This window comes from Monodon monoceros, unplaced genomic scaffold (genome assembly GCF_005190385.1).
Source record: "Monodon monoceros isolate NGI ecotype Baffin Bay Population unplaced genomic scaffold, NGI_Narwhal_1 Super_Scaffold_12, whole genome shotgun sequence".
In the NCBI taxonomy this organism is placed as follows: domain Eukaryota; kingdom Metazoa; phylum Chordata; class Mammalia; order Artiodactyla; family Monodontidae; genus Monodon; species Monodon monoceros.
In genome coordinates this window covers 34,653,081-34,667,291 of record NW_021703768.1, presented here as the reverse complement: position 1 = coordinate 34,667,291, position 14,211 = coordinate 34,653,081, and the positions used below count along the sequence as shown (strand labels likewise).

The 14,211-nt window shown below is 37.9% G+C and overlaps 1 protein-coding gene across 2 annotated transcripts in view; it reads left to right on the top strand.

Annotated features, from left to right (window-relative positions):
* PLCXD3 (phosphatidylinositol specific phospholipase C X domain containing 3) overlaps positions 1-14,211 on the top strand; it is a 207,020-nt gene that overhangs the window by 180,034 nt on the left and 12,775 nt on the right. Inside the window, exon 3 of one of the 2 annotated variants that reach the window (XM_029217278.1) lies at positions 4,822-5,106. The exons of the other annotated variant lie outside the window; for it this stretch is intronic. Coding sequence (XP_029073111.1) covers positions 4,822-4,975 — 154 coding nt within the window. The 3' untranslated portion in view covers positions 4,976-5,106. Of the gene's footprint in view, positions 1-4,821; positions 5,107-14,211 lie in introns of those variants that run through there. 2 annotated transcript variants of the gene reach the window in all.

The following is a 14,211-nucleotide window of genomic DNA, read 5'->3' as shown; positions in this document are numbered from 1 at the left end:
ATTTCAGTATTACTAGAGAAAAAATGAGCATGTAGGAAGTAGCAACAAATGCAGCCGAAGAGAGGTGAGTGTGGTGGATGTGTGAGGGAGGATGGAGGGACTCATATATACTGATCAAGAGCCTATGCATCTTGTAGGTGACAGAAGACTTTGCAGTGTTCGTGTAGAAGAATAATGCATTTGGTTGAGAGAAAGAGTGCTGTGACTGTAGTGTAGAAAAGGCACGAAAAAACAGTTTGGTGGCAGGGCTGTGGCAACGTTTCTTGGAGAGAGGTGAGGAAGGTCTGAACCCCAAAATGGCTCTAGAACGCTGTCTTCCACAGATACAGTATATCTTTGTTGAATGAGTGATTTTTTAAAATTAAAGTTAAACCAGTTTTTCTTTTTAATTTTTTAAAAATTAAAAAAAAATTTATATTGGAGTATGGTTGATTAACAATGTTGTGCTAGTTTCAGGTGTACAGAAAAGTGATTCAGTTATACGTGTACATATATCTACTCAATTTTAGAGTCTTTTCCCATATAGGTCATTACAGAATATTGAGTAGAGCTCCCTGTGCTATACAGTAGGTCTTTGTTAACCAGTTTGTCTTATACCATGAAAATTATTACACTGAGACAATACTTTATTACCACCAGAGTAGGCTTTTCAATTTACTCTAATTACCTAATATAAAAATTGATTCTCAGGAGGGCAAATTTACTCTTTTTACGTAAAAAGCACAGGTATATACAAACAACTTATAAACATATTTAGAGTCTATCTGTGGTATTAAAATTTTATTGAGAAGGAGGGTGAGGAGGGAAAAAATATTTTAAAAGGCTCCATAAGGGGGAAATAATTTTAAAAGTTTAAGAAATGCCACTCTAAATAATCATCATAACTTCAGTAGCATTTGCTAGTTTTTTGTTTTTGTTTTTTTTTTGCGGTACGCGGGCCTCTCACTGTTGTGGCCTCTCCCGTTGTAGAGCACAGGCTCCGGACGCGCAGGCTCAGCGGCCATGGCTCACGGGCCCAGCCGCTCCGCAGCATGTGGGATCTTCCCGGACCGGGGCACGAACCCGTGTCCCCTGCATCGGCAGGCGGACTCTCAACCACTGCGCCACCAGGGAAGCCCCATTTGCTAGTTTTAATCCAGTATACTGAGTCTTTTTGTTTAACATAATTCTACTTAAGTCTGTCTGAGTATTTCATATTCAACTTGGTGTTATTGCTTGTTTTGTCTTTGGTATCATACTGACTTACAAAACTATATCTGAACAGAAAAAGAGAAATATTCCCATGATTCAGAGAAACAGCATTTAAATGTAAAACTCCTATTTCACCTGAGGCCTAAAAGCTATTCCAAGATGATATTTCATCAATCCTCAAAGCAATCTATTTTATAGAGAAACAGAGAAGAGCACTCATATTCTCCTAACATAGCTCCATGGGGATAACGATTAGTTGTTCTAAATACAGGCCCAGGAATTTCAGTCTTAGAGCAGTAGTGGGCATCTGAGTATCTCTTTCTGTGATGGTCATGGTTCTAAAATGGGGGTTCTGTTGCTCAGGAGCCTCCCAAAACCTAGTACCCTAGGGATCTGGTAAGCCAGCTACTTGGTTAAACTTAATACATCAGCATCACGCTTCTCTACCCCACCTCTCACGTCTCAAAGTGAGTATATCTGCTAGAGAACTATTCTTCCCAGGAAATGCACTCGTTCTGACACTTTTTCCAAAGAGTGTCTGCTTTTTCTAAAATGCCAAGGTGATACTATATTCACAACAGAGATGTAACCATCTGCCCTAGCAAGTGCAGAAGAGAAAGTAATGGAATTCAAACCCAAGTGGCTGCATACACATTGCCACGGCATCTGTCTTTCTAACGAACTTGAAAACACTGAGCCTGTGCTCTAGGGATCCAGATTTTTCATTTCAAGATAGAATTCTCTTCTGAAGCTGTTGTTGTGAAGACCAAATTTCTCCACCTGCCAGTCTATTTTCTGAAGGCAATGGACCTTTTATTTATATATTTATTTATTTATTTATTTTGGTAATGGACCTTTTAAATCAATGTTATGCTCTTTTAGAAGCACTTGTATCCTCCTCTATCTGTATGCTGAAAAATGTGGATCTGAATTTTTAAGGTATTACTCACAGGATGAATGTAGTCCAAGGCAGTTGATTCAGTTTTGCCTGGATGGGTCAAGCTTGACTAGATACACTTTCTGAGGTCTGGAGAAAGACACACATATTACATTCTATGCTTCAACCTCACAAACCAAAAGAAGCATGGATTTCTTTTCTCCTTTATTTTCATGACACTACCTGCTCCTAATTTTCATCGTACTTCTATACCTACTTCTCTCTTTTTTTAATTGAATCAACTTTTCTGCCCATGTTGTTGATTTTCAAATTTTCTCTTCTCGTCCTTCTTTATACTATCTTCCCAGGTCATTTTATCCACTCTCATAGCTCTAACTATTCTTTCTATGTAATGACTCTTGACCAGCTCTATGTCCTGAATATCAGAACTGTACTTAACTGTGAATTAAGATCTCAACTCATATGTCCCAAAGTCACCTCAAAGTCAACATGTCTCAGATTGATCTTAGCACATCCACTGGAAAGCCTTCAGTGCTGTGTTTCCAAGATTAGCGAATGATGCTCACCTGCCAGAATACCGCTAGAAATCTAGGCATCATTCATGGCTTCTTTCTCCCTCTCCATCTACATCCAATCCCACACCAGTCAAATGTTGTCATTTTATCTCCTCAGTTCCTTTCAAATATATCTATTGTTTCCACTGAGATGTAAGCTACCATTATCTCTGGTCTGGCTTCCTTCCACAGCTCCTTAATTGTTAGCCCTGATCCCAGTCTTGCTTTCTTCCATTCATTTGTTCACAATGAAGGCAGACCACTCTGTCTGAATCACAAGTCTAAGCATATTATTTCCCTGGTTAACAGCTTTCAGTTGGTCTACATTTCTGAAAGCCCTCTATCATCCGGTTCCTTCTTATTTCTCCAACATTTTTAAGACTTCCTTAAATTTTGTAACTTCTCTGAGATTCTTAATTTCATCATTGTCTCTCTACCCACTCACTTCTCTCTCTCCCTCCATCTCATCCAGGAAATTAATGTCCACATGTATTTCCTCACTCTTTCATTGTCATTGCACTACCATCTCTCAGACCTCAGTTCATTTATCCCTTTTTCATGTCAACCTCCCTTCCCGCTCCCTTAGGTCATAGTGGCTTCTCTTCAATATGCTGCCATAGGATATTGCATCTTTCCTAACATCTCCTGGATCTGTCTGCACGCCCTACTCCTAAGCACACCCTATTCCTGTCAATGAATGAAGGAATGCTATTTCTTCTGTCTGAAAATGCACTGCATCACTCTGTTCCCACCTTTACCCAGCTAAATCTCCCTAATCCCTCAACATTCAGGGAGCGCTCTTCTGAAAAGTTTTTCCTGACTTGGCAAGCTAGGCTAGGTGACTCTCCACTATGCTGTCATGGTAATGAATCATCTTTTATAATTAAGTCAGATCATAACACTCTTTTGCTCAAGATCCTCCAAAGACGCCCCATTTTGCTCAGAGTAAACCTCAAAACCCTTATAATAGCCTACAGTGCTCTACAGCATCTGTCTCCCTTTCCTTATTATTTCTCTAACTTCATCTTTTAATACTTTCTTCTTTCTTTTGCCACATTTAGGCATGCTACCATTTCAGGGCCATGGCAGGAACTGAAACGCTTTCCCTAGCTTTCTACATGACAACTCCCTTGTCTCCTTCAAACCCTCGCACAAATGTCCTCTTGTCAATGGACCTGCATAAGCACCTATTTTAAGTTGCGATCTGCTCCACACCTCTCTATCTATGCACTCCAAATCCTCCTTTTTTGCTGCGTTTTAATAGCACTTATTCCTTCCTATCAAATGATATAATTAATTTATGATTATTAGTCATCGTTTGTCTTTCCTTATTAGACTGTAAGCTCCACACAGGTGGATATTTGTATCTGCTTTGTTCACTCAAGTTTTCCAAGTGCCTTCAAGGGTGTCTGGAACAGAAGAGGTGATCAGTAAATATGTTTAAAGGATGAGCATTGATTGTGCTATACAGTATTAAAATTTTCTTCCTTGTCCACCTGCCCACCACCAAACCATGCACTTGTCAAATGCAGGGAGTTTTGCCCTTAAATCTATTTACAATATCCAGCATATTTGCTGAAAATAGTGGGTTCATAATAAATGTTTGCTAAGTGCATGTACGCATCTCTGACCTCACTACCCCATAGCTTTGCAGGGTTTGCAATCACACTATACCAAACTAGAATATGAGTTCAAGAATGTTGTTTCCTTAGTAGAGAAGCTTCTCTATAAATTCTCATGGCATCTGAGATCTCCAAAGATGGAGTCCAATGTGGACCAAGGTAGTGACTACAGCCATCCTTCCATATCCTAGGGTTCCGTATCCATAAAATTGATCCCAGGTTGGTTGAATTCACGGATGCAGAAACCGCGGATGAGAAAGGATGACTTTACTACTTCATTTTATATAAGACACTTGAGCATCCACAGACTTTGGTATCTGTGGGAATTCCTGGAACCAATCCCTCGTGGATTCCAGAGATGGCTGTATTTCTCCTGCAGAGTCACTTCAGAGGTTAAGAATTTGCCATTGTCCATTTAGCTTTTTTCTCCATTCTGTGTCTGTAATTGGGGCATTTATTTTAATAAGTTAAAAAACTAAAGGAAGTCCTGGGAATCGTGAGCTCGAAAAATAATATCTTTCCTTCTGTGACTTCTCTTTTTTCTTTCCTTTCTCAGAGCTCTTCCTGCCATGATGCAGTGGGTCCGCACGCAGAAGCCAGGAGAGAGTGGCATCAATATTGTCACTGCCGATTTCGTAGAACTTGGTGATTTCATCAGCACTGTCATAAAGCTCAACTATGTCTTTGATGAAGGGGAAGCCAACACTTGATAGTACCATTTGGAGTGCCAGTGAATAAGATAGAGAAAACTCACTGTATTAGGCATATTATCTATAAACACTCTGATCTTCCTATTCCACTGAGTCTCTGAGGGAATAAGGGCTGAAAGTGGGTGGGAAAAGGGGGAAACCATTTCTTCAGTGATTATTATCATACTCTACATTACTATAAATATTTCATTTCCCATTTGATGATCAAAACCTACTTCTAGTGTTAGGAATAAAAAAAAAACTAGTACATTTCGTTTCTCAGAATTAGTTTTTGTAACTTATGAGTGTTTACTTGATTGTGTTTCTGATTTCAACCTAGGGCTCCTACACTGTGTATCCTCTAAATGAACCTTTCTGCTCCCTCGCTAGCTCGCTCTTTTTAATCAGCTGTTGTATGGGACTTAAAAATAATTAAATGCCCAACATAACGTGTATTATCAATACATTGTTGTGCTAAAATGTACTTGTTTTGTGGGACCTGGTATAATATTCTGTAGTCTGCAATCTCACTAACTTTGGGTCATAAACAATATGCATCAAATCTGTTTCCCTGCATAAGTAATATTGGTGGGCATAATCAGTAATTTTTGTGTTATATAAAAACAATAGTGTTTCACAGTATTTCTATTTAAGGCAGCTATAAATATAGAGTAAAAACTTTTGTGGAAGAACTATTAGTGCCAACTCCATAGTGAAAAATGGGGGTGGGGGAAGAGATGGATATCATTGTAATTCAGAAATCTCTTAACTAATATTGTCCTACAAATGCTCAGTAAATGAAAAATTATGACAAGTGTTGTTAAAATCAGAAAACTCTGAAAATAAATCTTATAAAATTTCTTCTAACAATTATCTTGACTGAAAAAATAAAAAGAAGAAAAGAAAGAAATGAAAGATTGAGCAAGCTTTCCTAACAAATTGAGATTTCTAAATATGTCATTCTAAATCCCAGATTTTGAGGAATATATTCTGAGAAGGTTCAATCTGAGTTTTTTTACTTGAAGTTGAGGAAAATGGAAGGGTGGCAGAGTGAATTAGAGCAATGTTTTTGAAACTATGACCGTGAACTCTCAAGGATCAGTGAAATATTTTTAGGAGATTCTTAAATACATGTGATTTGGGCAGACTTATTGAAAATCACTTCTGTGTCCCACCCCAGGGTCAAGTTTGAGGCAGAGGCCCAAGTTTCACAGAAAGTTTCTGCCATCCACCATTTGATAGTCCAGGTGTATGAGGAAGAAAAATGGTAATGCAACTTTGAGCACTGCTTCTGCCTTGGTGTCTTTGTGATACTTGACAGCTCTAAACAATCTTAAAAGAGCATGATAGCCCTTACCAATATGCCTCACAGGAATATTGTGAGGCATTTATAAAACTCTATAAAATTTGCTGAATTTGTACAATTCTGAATTATTTTATCTTCATGTTTAGAAATAATCTCACCTCAATAGTTTCCTGGGAAAACACAGTCCATGTAAAATGGGGCCATAGAGAAATAAAAGCATGCTCTCAGTTTTCAGTTAATTTAGATGTATGACATGTGGTTTAATCTCTGAGTCCTAGGTAAGGGATTTAATTCCAAGGTTACATACATCAAAATTATAAATATTCAAGAGTTGATTAAAAGATTATAAATACTCACTATGAGAAAATAGTGCTTATTAGCAGCTGTGGGGAAGGAAGAGAAATTGTTTATACTGAAGAGAACATTTATGAAAAGTGTGCAGGTGTGTGTGGTTGACCAAGTAGCATGCATATACACACAACAGATATGATCTCCATTCCAATTGTGTGTATATGTCTCAACAGACAAAATATATCAATATATACCCACTCTTGTGCAGGCAGACAGACACAAATACACACAAACACACACAGTCATGGACAGACACAGTGAAATTCTTCTTTTCAAGTGAAAACTTAGGTAATATTAAATAATTTAATTTTAGGACCAAAACCCTTAACAATGTATGAAAAAGAGTTGATGAGATTTTTGAAAGTAGAGTAGCTGATCATGTTCAAATATTTTTGTAAAAATCGATATTAATTATCTACAAATATAATTTTCTTTCTGCTTTCCCTCCCCTTGCAGTTTTATTGCCTTTCTATCTCTCTCACCTGCTCTTTATATGCAATTGAATATGAATCCTTTCTAAAGGACTATAGCTTATTGAAATTTATGTCCTGTGAAGTTGTTTTTTGGGGAGGTTTTCTCTGACTATTCATTATTCATCCCTCAGGAGGATCTTTAGCCAAGCACACTTGCAGTGACACAAGGATTTAACTTATAAATGTATGAGAAAACAGATCTTTCAACATATTCAATACAAATGAAAAATGAATAAAATATAGAGGTAACTATGTTGTGTTTTCTTGAACTTAGATGCTTTCTTATGTTTGCTTAGAATTAGCTTTGTCATATCTGTCATTTGGGTGCTGGAAAAAAACAAACATGCTGAAGCATTAGATTAATTTTCCGGTTTCTGAGTTAGAGAAAGCTTTTAATTGCTATTAATGATATGCACATAGAGTCCTTGTTTGACAAAAGATACTTCCAAGCCAATGTTTGGTGTCCATGTGGATGTACAGTATCTATGTAACAGGCACTGGGAGTAAATGGACTTGCCTTAATTTCGAAAGGAGGGAACAGGTAGAAGTGAACCATGCATCCTCCACTAGAGGAAGAGTTCACTAGGAAGGATTCCTTTGCAAGGGGAATGGAGGGAAAATGCCTTTGGCTGTCTTCTGCCCATTGGCCCTGCTCTGGGACACACTTAGGGAGCAGGCTGTGGGCCTTAAATAAAGAGGTAGGGGGTGAGGACTAGTGGTATGCAATCAGAGCTTACCATCAGCCTAAGCTCCTTTGTCTTAGCTGGGCATTGAGTTTCCAGAGAGTTAGAGCACAAGGGCTACAAATAGACCCCCAAATGGTAGGAGATACATCTTGGTGCATTTTTTGTTTTGCTTATTTCTTAAGACTTTTCCATCACAGGTCCTGCAAGGCAAAGAAAACAGAAACAAAATCCAACTTTTACCCAATTTACAGCAGGAATTCAAAGGAGTGGCTGAGATGAGGGAAAATATACAAAGAGTATCATTTTTTGGTTTGCTTTCCTGTCTGTAATTTCGAAGGACAAATATTTAGATACTCCTGCCATTATTCTTTATGTCTCCCTTATTACTACACAATCATATGAATGCAGAGAATGACTTTTAAAAGCCTTAGGATATTCTATATGATGACCTCAATATTCACTTTCAGCCATACTGGGAAAACTCACGTTTCATGGAGTGCCACCTAACAATGAATGTATTAGAGCATAAAGTATTTGGTATGTATGCACCTGTGTGTGTACACACGTACTCACACACACACACACACACACACACACACACACACACACACACACACACCATGCACATCTCACACATTATTCAAGCCGAAACTGCACTCTAATCACTCAACCTGATTCTATTGTCATTTTAACTCTTAAAATTAATATCTCCTACATAAGTAGGGACAAACATAATTCAAATATTTAAGAGGAGAAAAATCACTAGAAAACCAATGAAAAATGAGATCTTCATAAATAAGAAATGCCTAGCAGTAATAGTCTAACTACACTGTCAATTACACTTCAAGCTAGAGAATCAAGGATGGACTTAAATATAAATCACAAACAGACAGACATGGCATCTTCGCTTAATGTTGTTTTAAGTTCTTTGAGTTCTAACATGTTTTAGCCAAGGTTACCCATTCAGGATCTCCCCTGTTAGGATTCCAGACTGGAAGTTTGGAAGTCTCAGGAAATGTATGTTTTCATGACTTTTTCAGTTCTACAATTTTAATGATCCAATGACACAATCTTCTGACCTTTGGTTGCTAGTCCAAATGAGAGCTCCACAGGTAGAGTGCTGGCTTTTTGAATTGCTAATAGAAAATAATGCGTAGTGTCCCTCAGGATATGCTAAACAAGGTTTTTAAAAGTATTTTATTTTATAGCACTTTAGTTTTTTCAACTAGATTTCAGTGACACAATGGTGTAAATGCTGTATTTGCCATAACTTACTGGTGGCTCCTGTGTTACATACAGTTTTAAATAATGCTCTAACTTATTTGTTTTCCCAATGACAGCGATAAAATGTTCCGTAGAATTTGTAAAACGTGTTGATTAAGTCAGTTGAAAATTGTGCAATTTTTATTTCATTTGTGATACTCTTTTGTAGGTATTAGTCCCAAATGTGTATTTGTATGAGTCAGAAGTATGTGCTTGTATGTGTGTATTAAGTATACTGTATCTTATACAAAATCAAACTTATCCTAAAGAAAAAGGGCACATTATGACCAGCCTTAATTCATTGACATTTTTGTTATTGTTTCAATTTGGGATTAAAATTTTAAAAGAAATTATATTTTTGTTAAAAATGGGCTTTTTTTTAAATCACATGAGAAATGTGCTTTAGCACTCATTTGAGTTCCACAAGCAAATAGTCCAGCTTGTGGAACACCCAATGCTCTTTAAGTTTCAAACATCAATTAATTTATTAACTTCATTAACATGCAAAGAAACTAAATTCAGATTCATTTCCATCAACAACAGAACCAGTGCATTCCTAAAGCTGTTCTTCCAAATATGGAACCCATTTTGCTTAAAGGATAAGCTTTCCATAAAAAATTGTTTCTCCAAACCATTACTTTTTAAAAAATTGGATCTTCTCAAGTGAGATGAACTGCCTTGGCCCTGTGAGAGTCAGTAAAGACCCATCAACATTAGGTGGTACCCTTTGCAAAAAAACAGGATGCAACACTCTTAAATTTTTGCTATCTGCCTATATGCAGTTTAGCAATAAAAAACTAAATACTAATTTGAGGATCTGCACAGGTGGCCATGTTCAAAGCAAAACTCTGTAATCTTTGGGCCTGGGATCTTGGTATGGAATATTAATCAATCTTCTTTCCTCTCTTTCTCCATCTTCAATTATTTTTGTCCCATATTTAAGGTTGCTAGGTAGAATACAGGACACCCAGTGAAATTCAAATTTCAGATACATATGAATATTTTTAGTATAAGTATTTTCCCAATATTTCATGAGATGTACTTATACAAAAAAATTACTCATTGTTAATCTAAAATTCACATTTAACTGGTTGTGTTTGTATTTTTCTCTAATCTGGCATCCCTATCCATCCTGACTTTCTACTTTTTTCATCAGGGCTACCTACCTATAGGGGGTAAAATCCTACCTCTTTCTACACTCCTGTGTTAAGATACTTCACGAAAATCCATAGTCCTAATACCCTTCATGAAGGAAAATATTGGCCCATGCCAAGTCCTACAAATGCATTATGAAGGACCAACTCAAATATAGGAGGAATAATCATATAAGAACTTTTATAAGATTAATGCCACATTCACTGGCCTGTTGTGAGATACAAGTCTCACTCCACCTGCCCCCCTTAATCCCTTAAGTAACATTTCTCAATAATTGGGACAACCAGTAACACACCCAGACATTTAAAATGACCCTGGAGTATAGTAGCACCTTCCAACCCATACCAGGACCTCTTTTAAAATTTATTATTTTTTTCTTTCAGAGAGGTAACAAACTAATCCCTTACTTTTCTCATTAACATCTTACCACAGATTATTTTTATCAGATTAGAACTGGTCTCCTACAGAACTGTAGAAAATTTGACATAGAAAGGAACTCTCTTGACTGCCTGAGGAAGAGAGGAGTCTGAGGTCTGAACACAGCTTTGTCGGTGCCTACTCGCGCAGCAGGTGGGAGATAGAATGCAGTGCCTGACAATGAAGCCAGCACCTGACAGAGACGCTTGCCAAAGCAGATTATAACAACCAGCACTTTTTCTGAGGAAACCCAACACGTCCCAGAGTAAGAACAGTGGGATCTAAGGCCAGTTTCTAGAACACTTTTCAGAGAGTAGAACCATGTCGGCATTCCTAAAATAGAGTTTTCAAATACTGTTGTATCCAATGGTGAATCCTTGACAGAGTCCGAATGTGGATGGAGTTTCAGAACATTTGGATAGCTACCTCCTCTCTTGAAATTTGTGTAAGTGATAAGAAAATCCAAATCCCTTAATGTAACATTTCCATCTCATGGCCCCTGCTGTCACACATTTGTGTTGATTGGCTTCATGTCTATAGGATGGGAATTTGCAGAGCTGGTGACATTTCCTTCATTGGACACTAGAAATTCACCAGAGGGAGACAGATCTGTGCCTTCTCTTTTTAGGATCTGGTCATTGATACTTTAATAAATGTGGTGTATAGAAAATACATGCCTACAGTTCTGTTTAGCAAATGTGAAATTTTTTTTGATAAGATCGTGTTCTTAATGTTTAGAAAAGTTTCTTTGTATCCAGTGAAAAGCTTAATAAAGTCCTGATACCAGTTGTCTTAATATTTTTATTTCATATTCATCAGTGCTTCATGATAGCCCCAAAGTGGATCTCTTAAATAGGACACGACTCAGAGCAACAGGAAATATCATTCCTTTTTAAAAATATAAATCACCATATTAGGATTTCCTCTGTGAAAGAATATAGTATTCTCCACCAATAAAGGCAATGCCATGAGTGCTTCCATTACATCAGTTAGGTATCTCCGAAGTCTGATGCTTTTAGCTTCTGATATTGCCACAAAGGCCAATATCAGTATAGCAATACTATGTTAATATAGTATATTAATATTATAAAACAGTGTCTTGAGGTTAAAAGCTTAATGTGAAATCTACTTTTGCTGAACCTCCACTATGTCCAATGCGTGAAACATTATGTCAGAAGTGAAATCGTATTTCACCAAATAAACCCTACTTGTTGGGTTCAAATCAGTCTTAAAACAAAACTTAAGCATTGTAATAGTATTATAAAAACCCAGCAAAAAATTGTGGTCCAAGATTATTTTTGAGGTTGAATTTGGACATAAATCCCCCAAAAGGCTCTGCTTGTTATATACACTAGTAGGTTCATGACATTAGAGGATTCTATTTATAAAGCTGTAATGATTTCTACATTTATGAAATCATATATATCTGCAAATAATATTCCACGTAAGTATATCTTTGACCTTAACGTAACACTGCTATAGTTTTATCACAGCCATTATTTATTTATTCAGTAATTCAGCAATTATTTGCCAAATGCCTACTATACAGCAGGTCCCCTGCTAAGCACTACAAAGCATTTCTAAGATGTTCTTTAGGACAGTGGATAAGTACATCTCAGGTAGTTTATCATTAGAAATAACAGGTGGCATTATTTTGTCCTCTAAACAAACAAATATAAATTCATTCTCAATGATCTTTTCAAAGAAATATCCCCAGATAGTAAAACTGTTTGAACACAGTTGTTCCTGAAAGCCTGAGAAGAAAGGGACAATTTCTACAGTAAGTATAATGGGAAATAGGTTGGTCATACCATGAAGAGTGGATCCCCCCTCTCCCCTGCCACGATCCCTGTCACCATGCATAGGATGCTGTGTATGAACTTGGGTGCCATATTCTATCCATAGCTCCAAAACAGCAAAAACAGAGGCTCCGTCCCTTTTCTTTGCTCCCCACTTCCAGAGCTTCAGATGAAACTTCTTTTTCTCGACAGCAGAGGCTGACCTCCTAAAGTAAAGCAGACCCCATAAAGAAGTGTCTCCCTCCCATGGGGTAAAGATGATGATACCTCCTAGACCAAAGGAGTCCACATATCAGCTGGCTTTGGAGGAAATATTTCTTTTTTAGTGGAAAGTAATATTGTGGTACGATGGAGCATTTCAACATTGGATGTCAACAGGTGGTTTAATATTTGTCCGTCATAATAACCGCCCTGAATTAAGTGGCAAGACATGAACCTAAATGTAACTGGGCGTCTTCTACCGTATTCATCTTTCAGTCCTGTGGATAGAAATATTCCTGGGAGCATCTGGAGCTTTAGGCAACGGTGAACCACATTAAATTCTAGGAAGTGGGATTTAGTGCCCTGAGTGAGAAGCAGAGGAGGGTGGCGGAGAACTCCAGGGCTGGCAGCTCCAAGCTTTCCTTGGCAGAACGTTTATCCTCTACTCACACTTTTCCCCTCAGAGGAACATGTAAGCTTGACCCCTTGGGGTTTTACTGAGAAATAATGAAGGAAAAAAATCTCTTGCCTCAACACAACTGCTCAGCTATTATTAAATTGTACTCTTTCATTATGGAAAAAGAAAAATGTGCCTGCAGACTGGTTTCTATTTGGGCATGGGGAAAAGGCAGACAATATTAATTTCGAACCAATAATTCTTTTCTCATTGGACTAAAAGGTTATGAATCTTTGATTTAAGCTTTAAAGTTAGAGGCACATCTTCGCTGTTTTTGTATTCCCAGGGCATAGCAGTTATTAAAACAGTTTGGAAACAATGAAATGAAATTGTGACAGGTTATGACCCAATCGAGTGGTAGACAAGTGCTTGATCAGGGCTGTGCACATGCGGAGCACAGTCAGACGTTGGTGAGTGTTCCGAAAAGTACCAGCAGTATCCTCCACTTCTTGCATTCCTTGGAGAAATATTGACAATATTGGGAGAATTTAGGGGAAAATACACTGCGTGGTGTTCTCTTCAAACACTAAGGCCTCTTCTCTTAGCTGTAAAGTCAACTCTAAATCTTTGTGAAGAATATGCACCCAGGGGAACTTGCGTTAAGATGCATTGATTTAAAAGGAGCTGAGAAAGGGTACGAGAGGGGATTCCATTCTGAGCTTCAACAAATCTCTTGTTAAATTTTCCCATCCCTCATCCTTTTGCAGATACAAGTGGGGTTGTGTGAATACATTAACTGAAATTCCACAGGCTCCTGTTTCCACACAAGAGCTCTGCTCACACACCCTTTGGAAAGACTGTCCCCTTCACCACACTTTCCTGCATCCCCAGATGTTTTCTGTGCCGAGTAAAACTCCGTGGCCTCTGGCTACTGGCTGCTGCTGCACTCTCATCTCGATGCCCCCTGTGGTCTCCAGTCATTGCCCTTTCTCCACCAGAACCAGCAACCTGCCCAATTGGCACTGCTTACCCCCAGCTGAGCATCACTCCAGAGGTAAAGTCCTCAGGTGCCAAAGGGATGAGTGGTCTAGTGCCAAGTGAATAGAAGTGAGGAAATACTTCTCTCTTTATGTTATATTCTTGTGTCCCAAAATAATTAATTAACCAAGATCAGAGGCAAAGAGCTTATTCAACTCCCCCCCCCCCCAC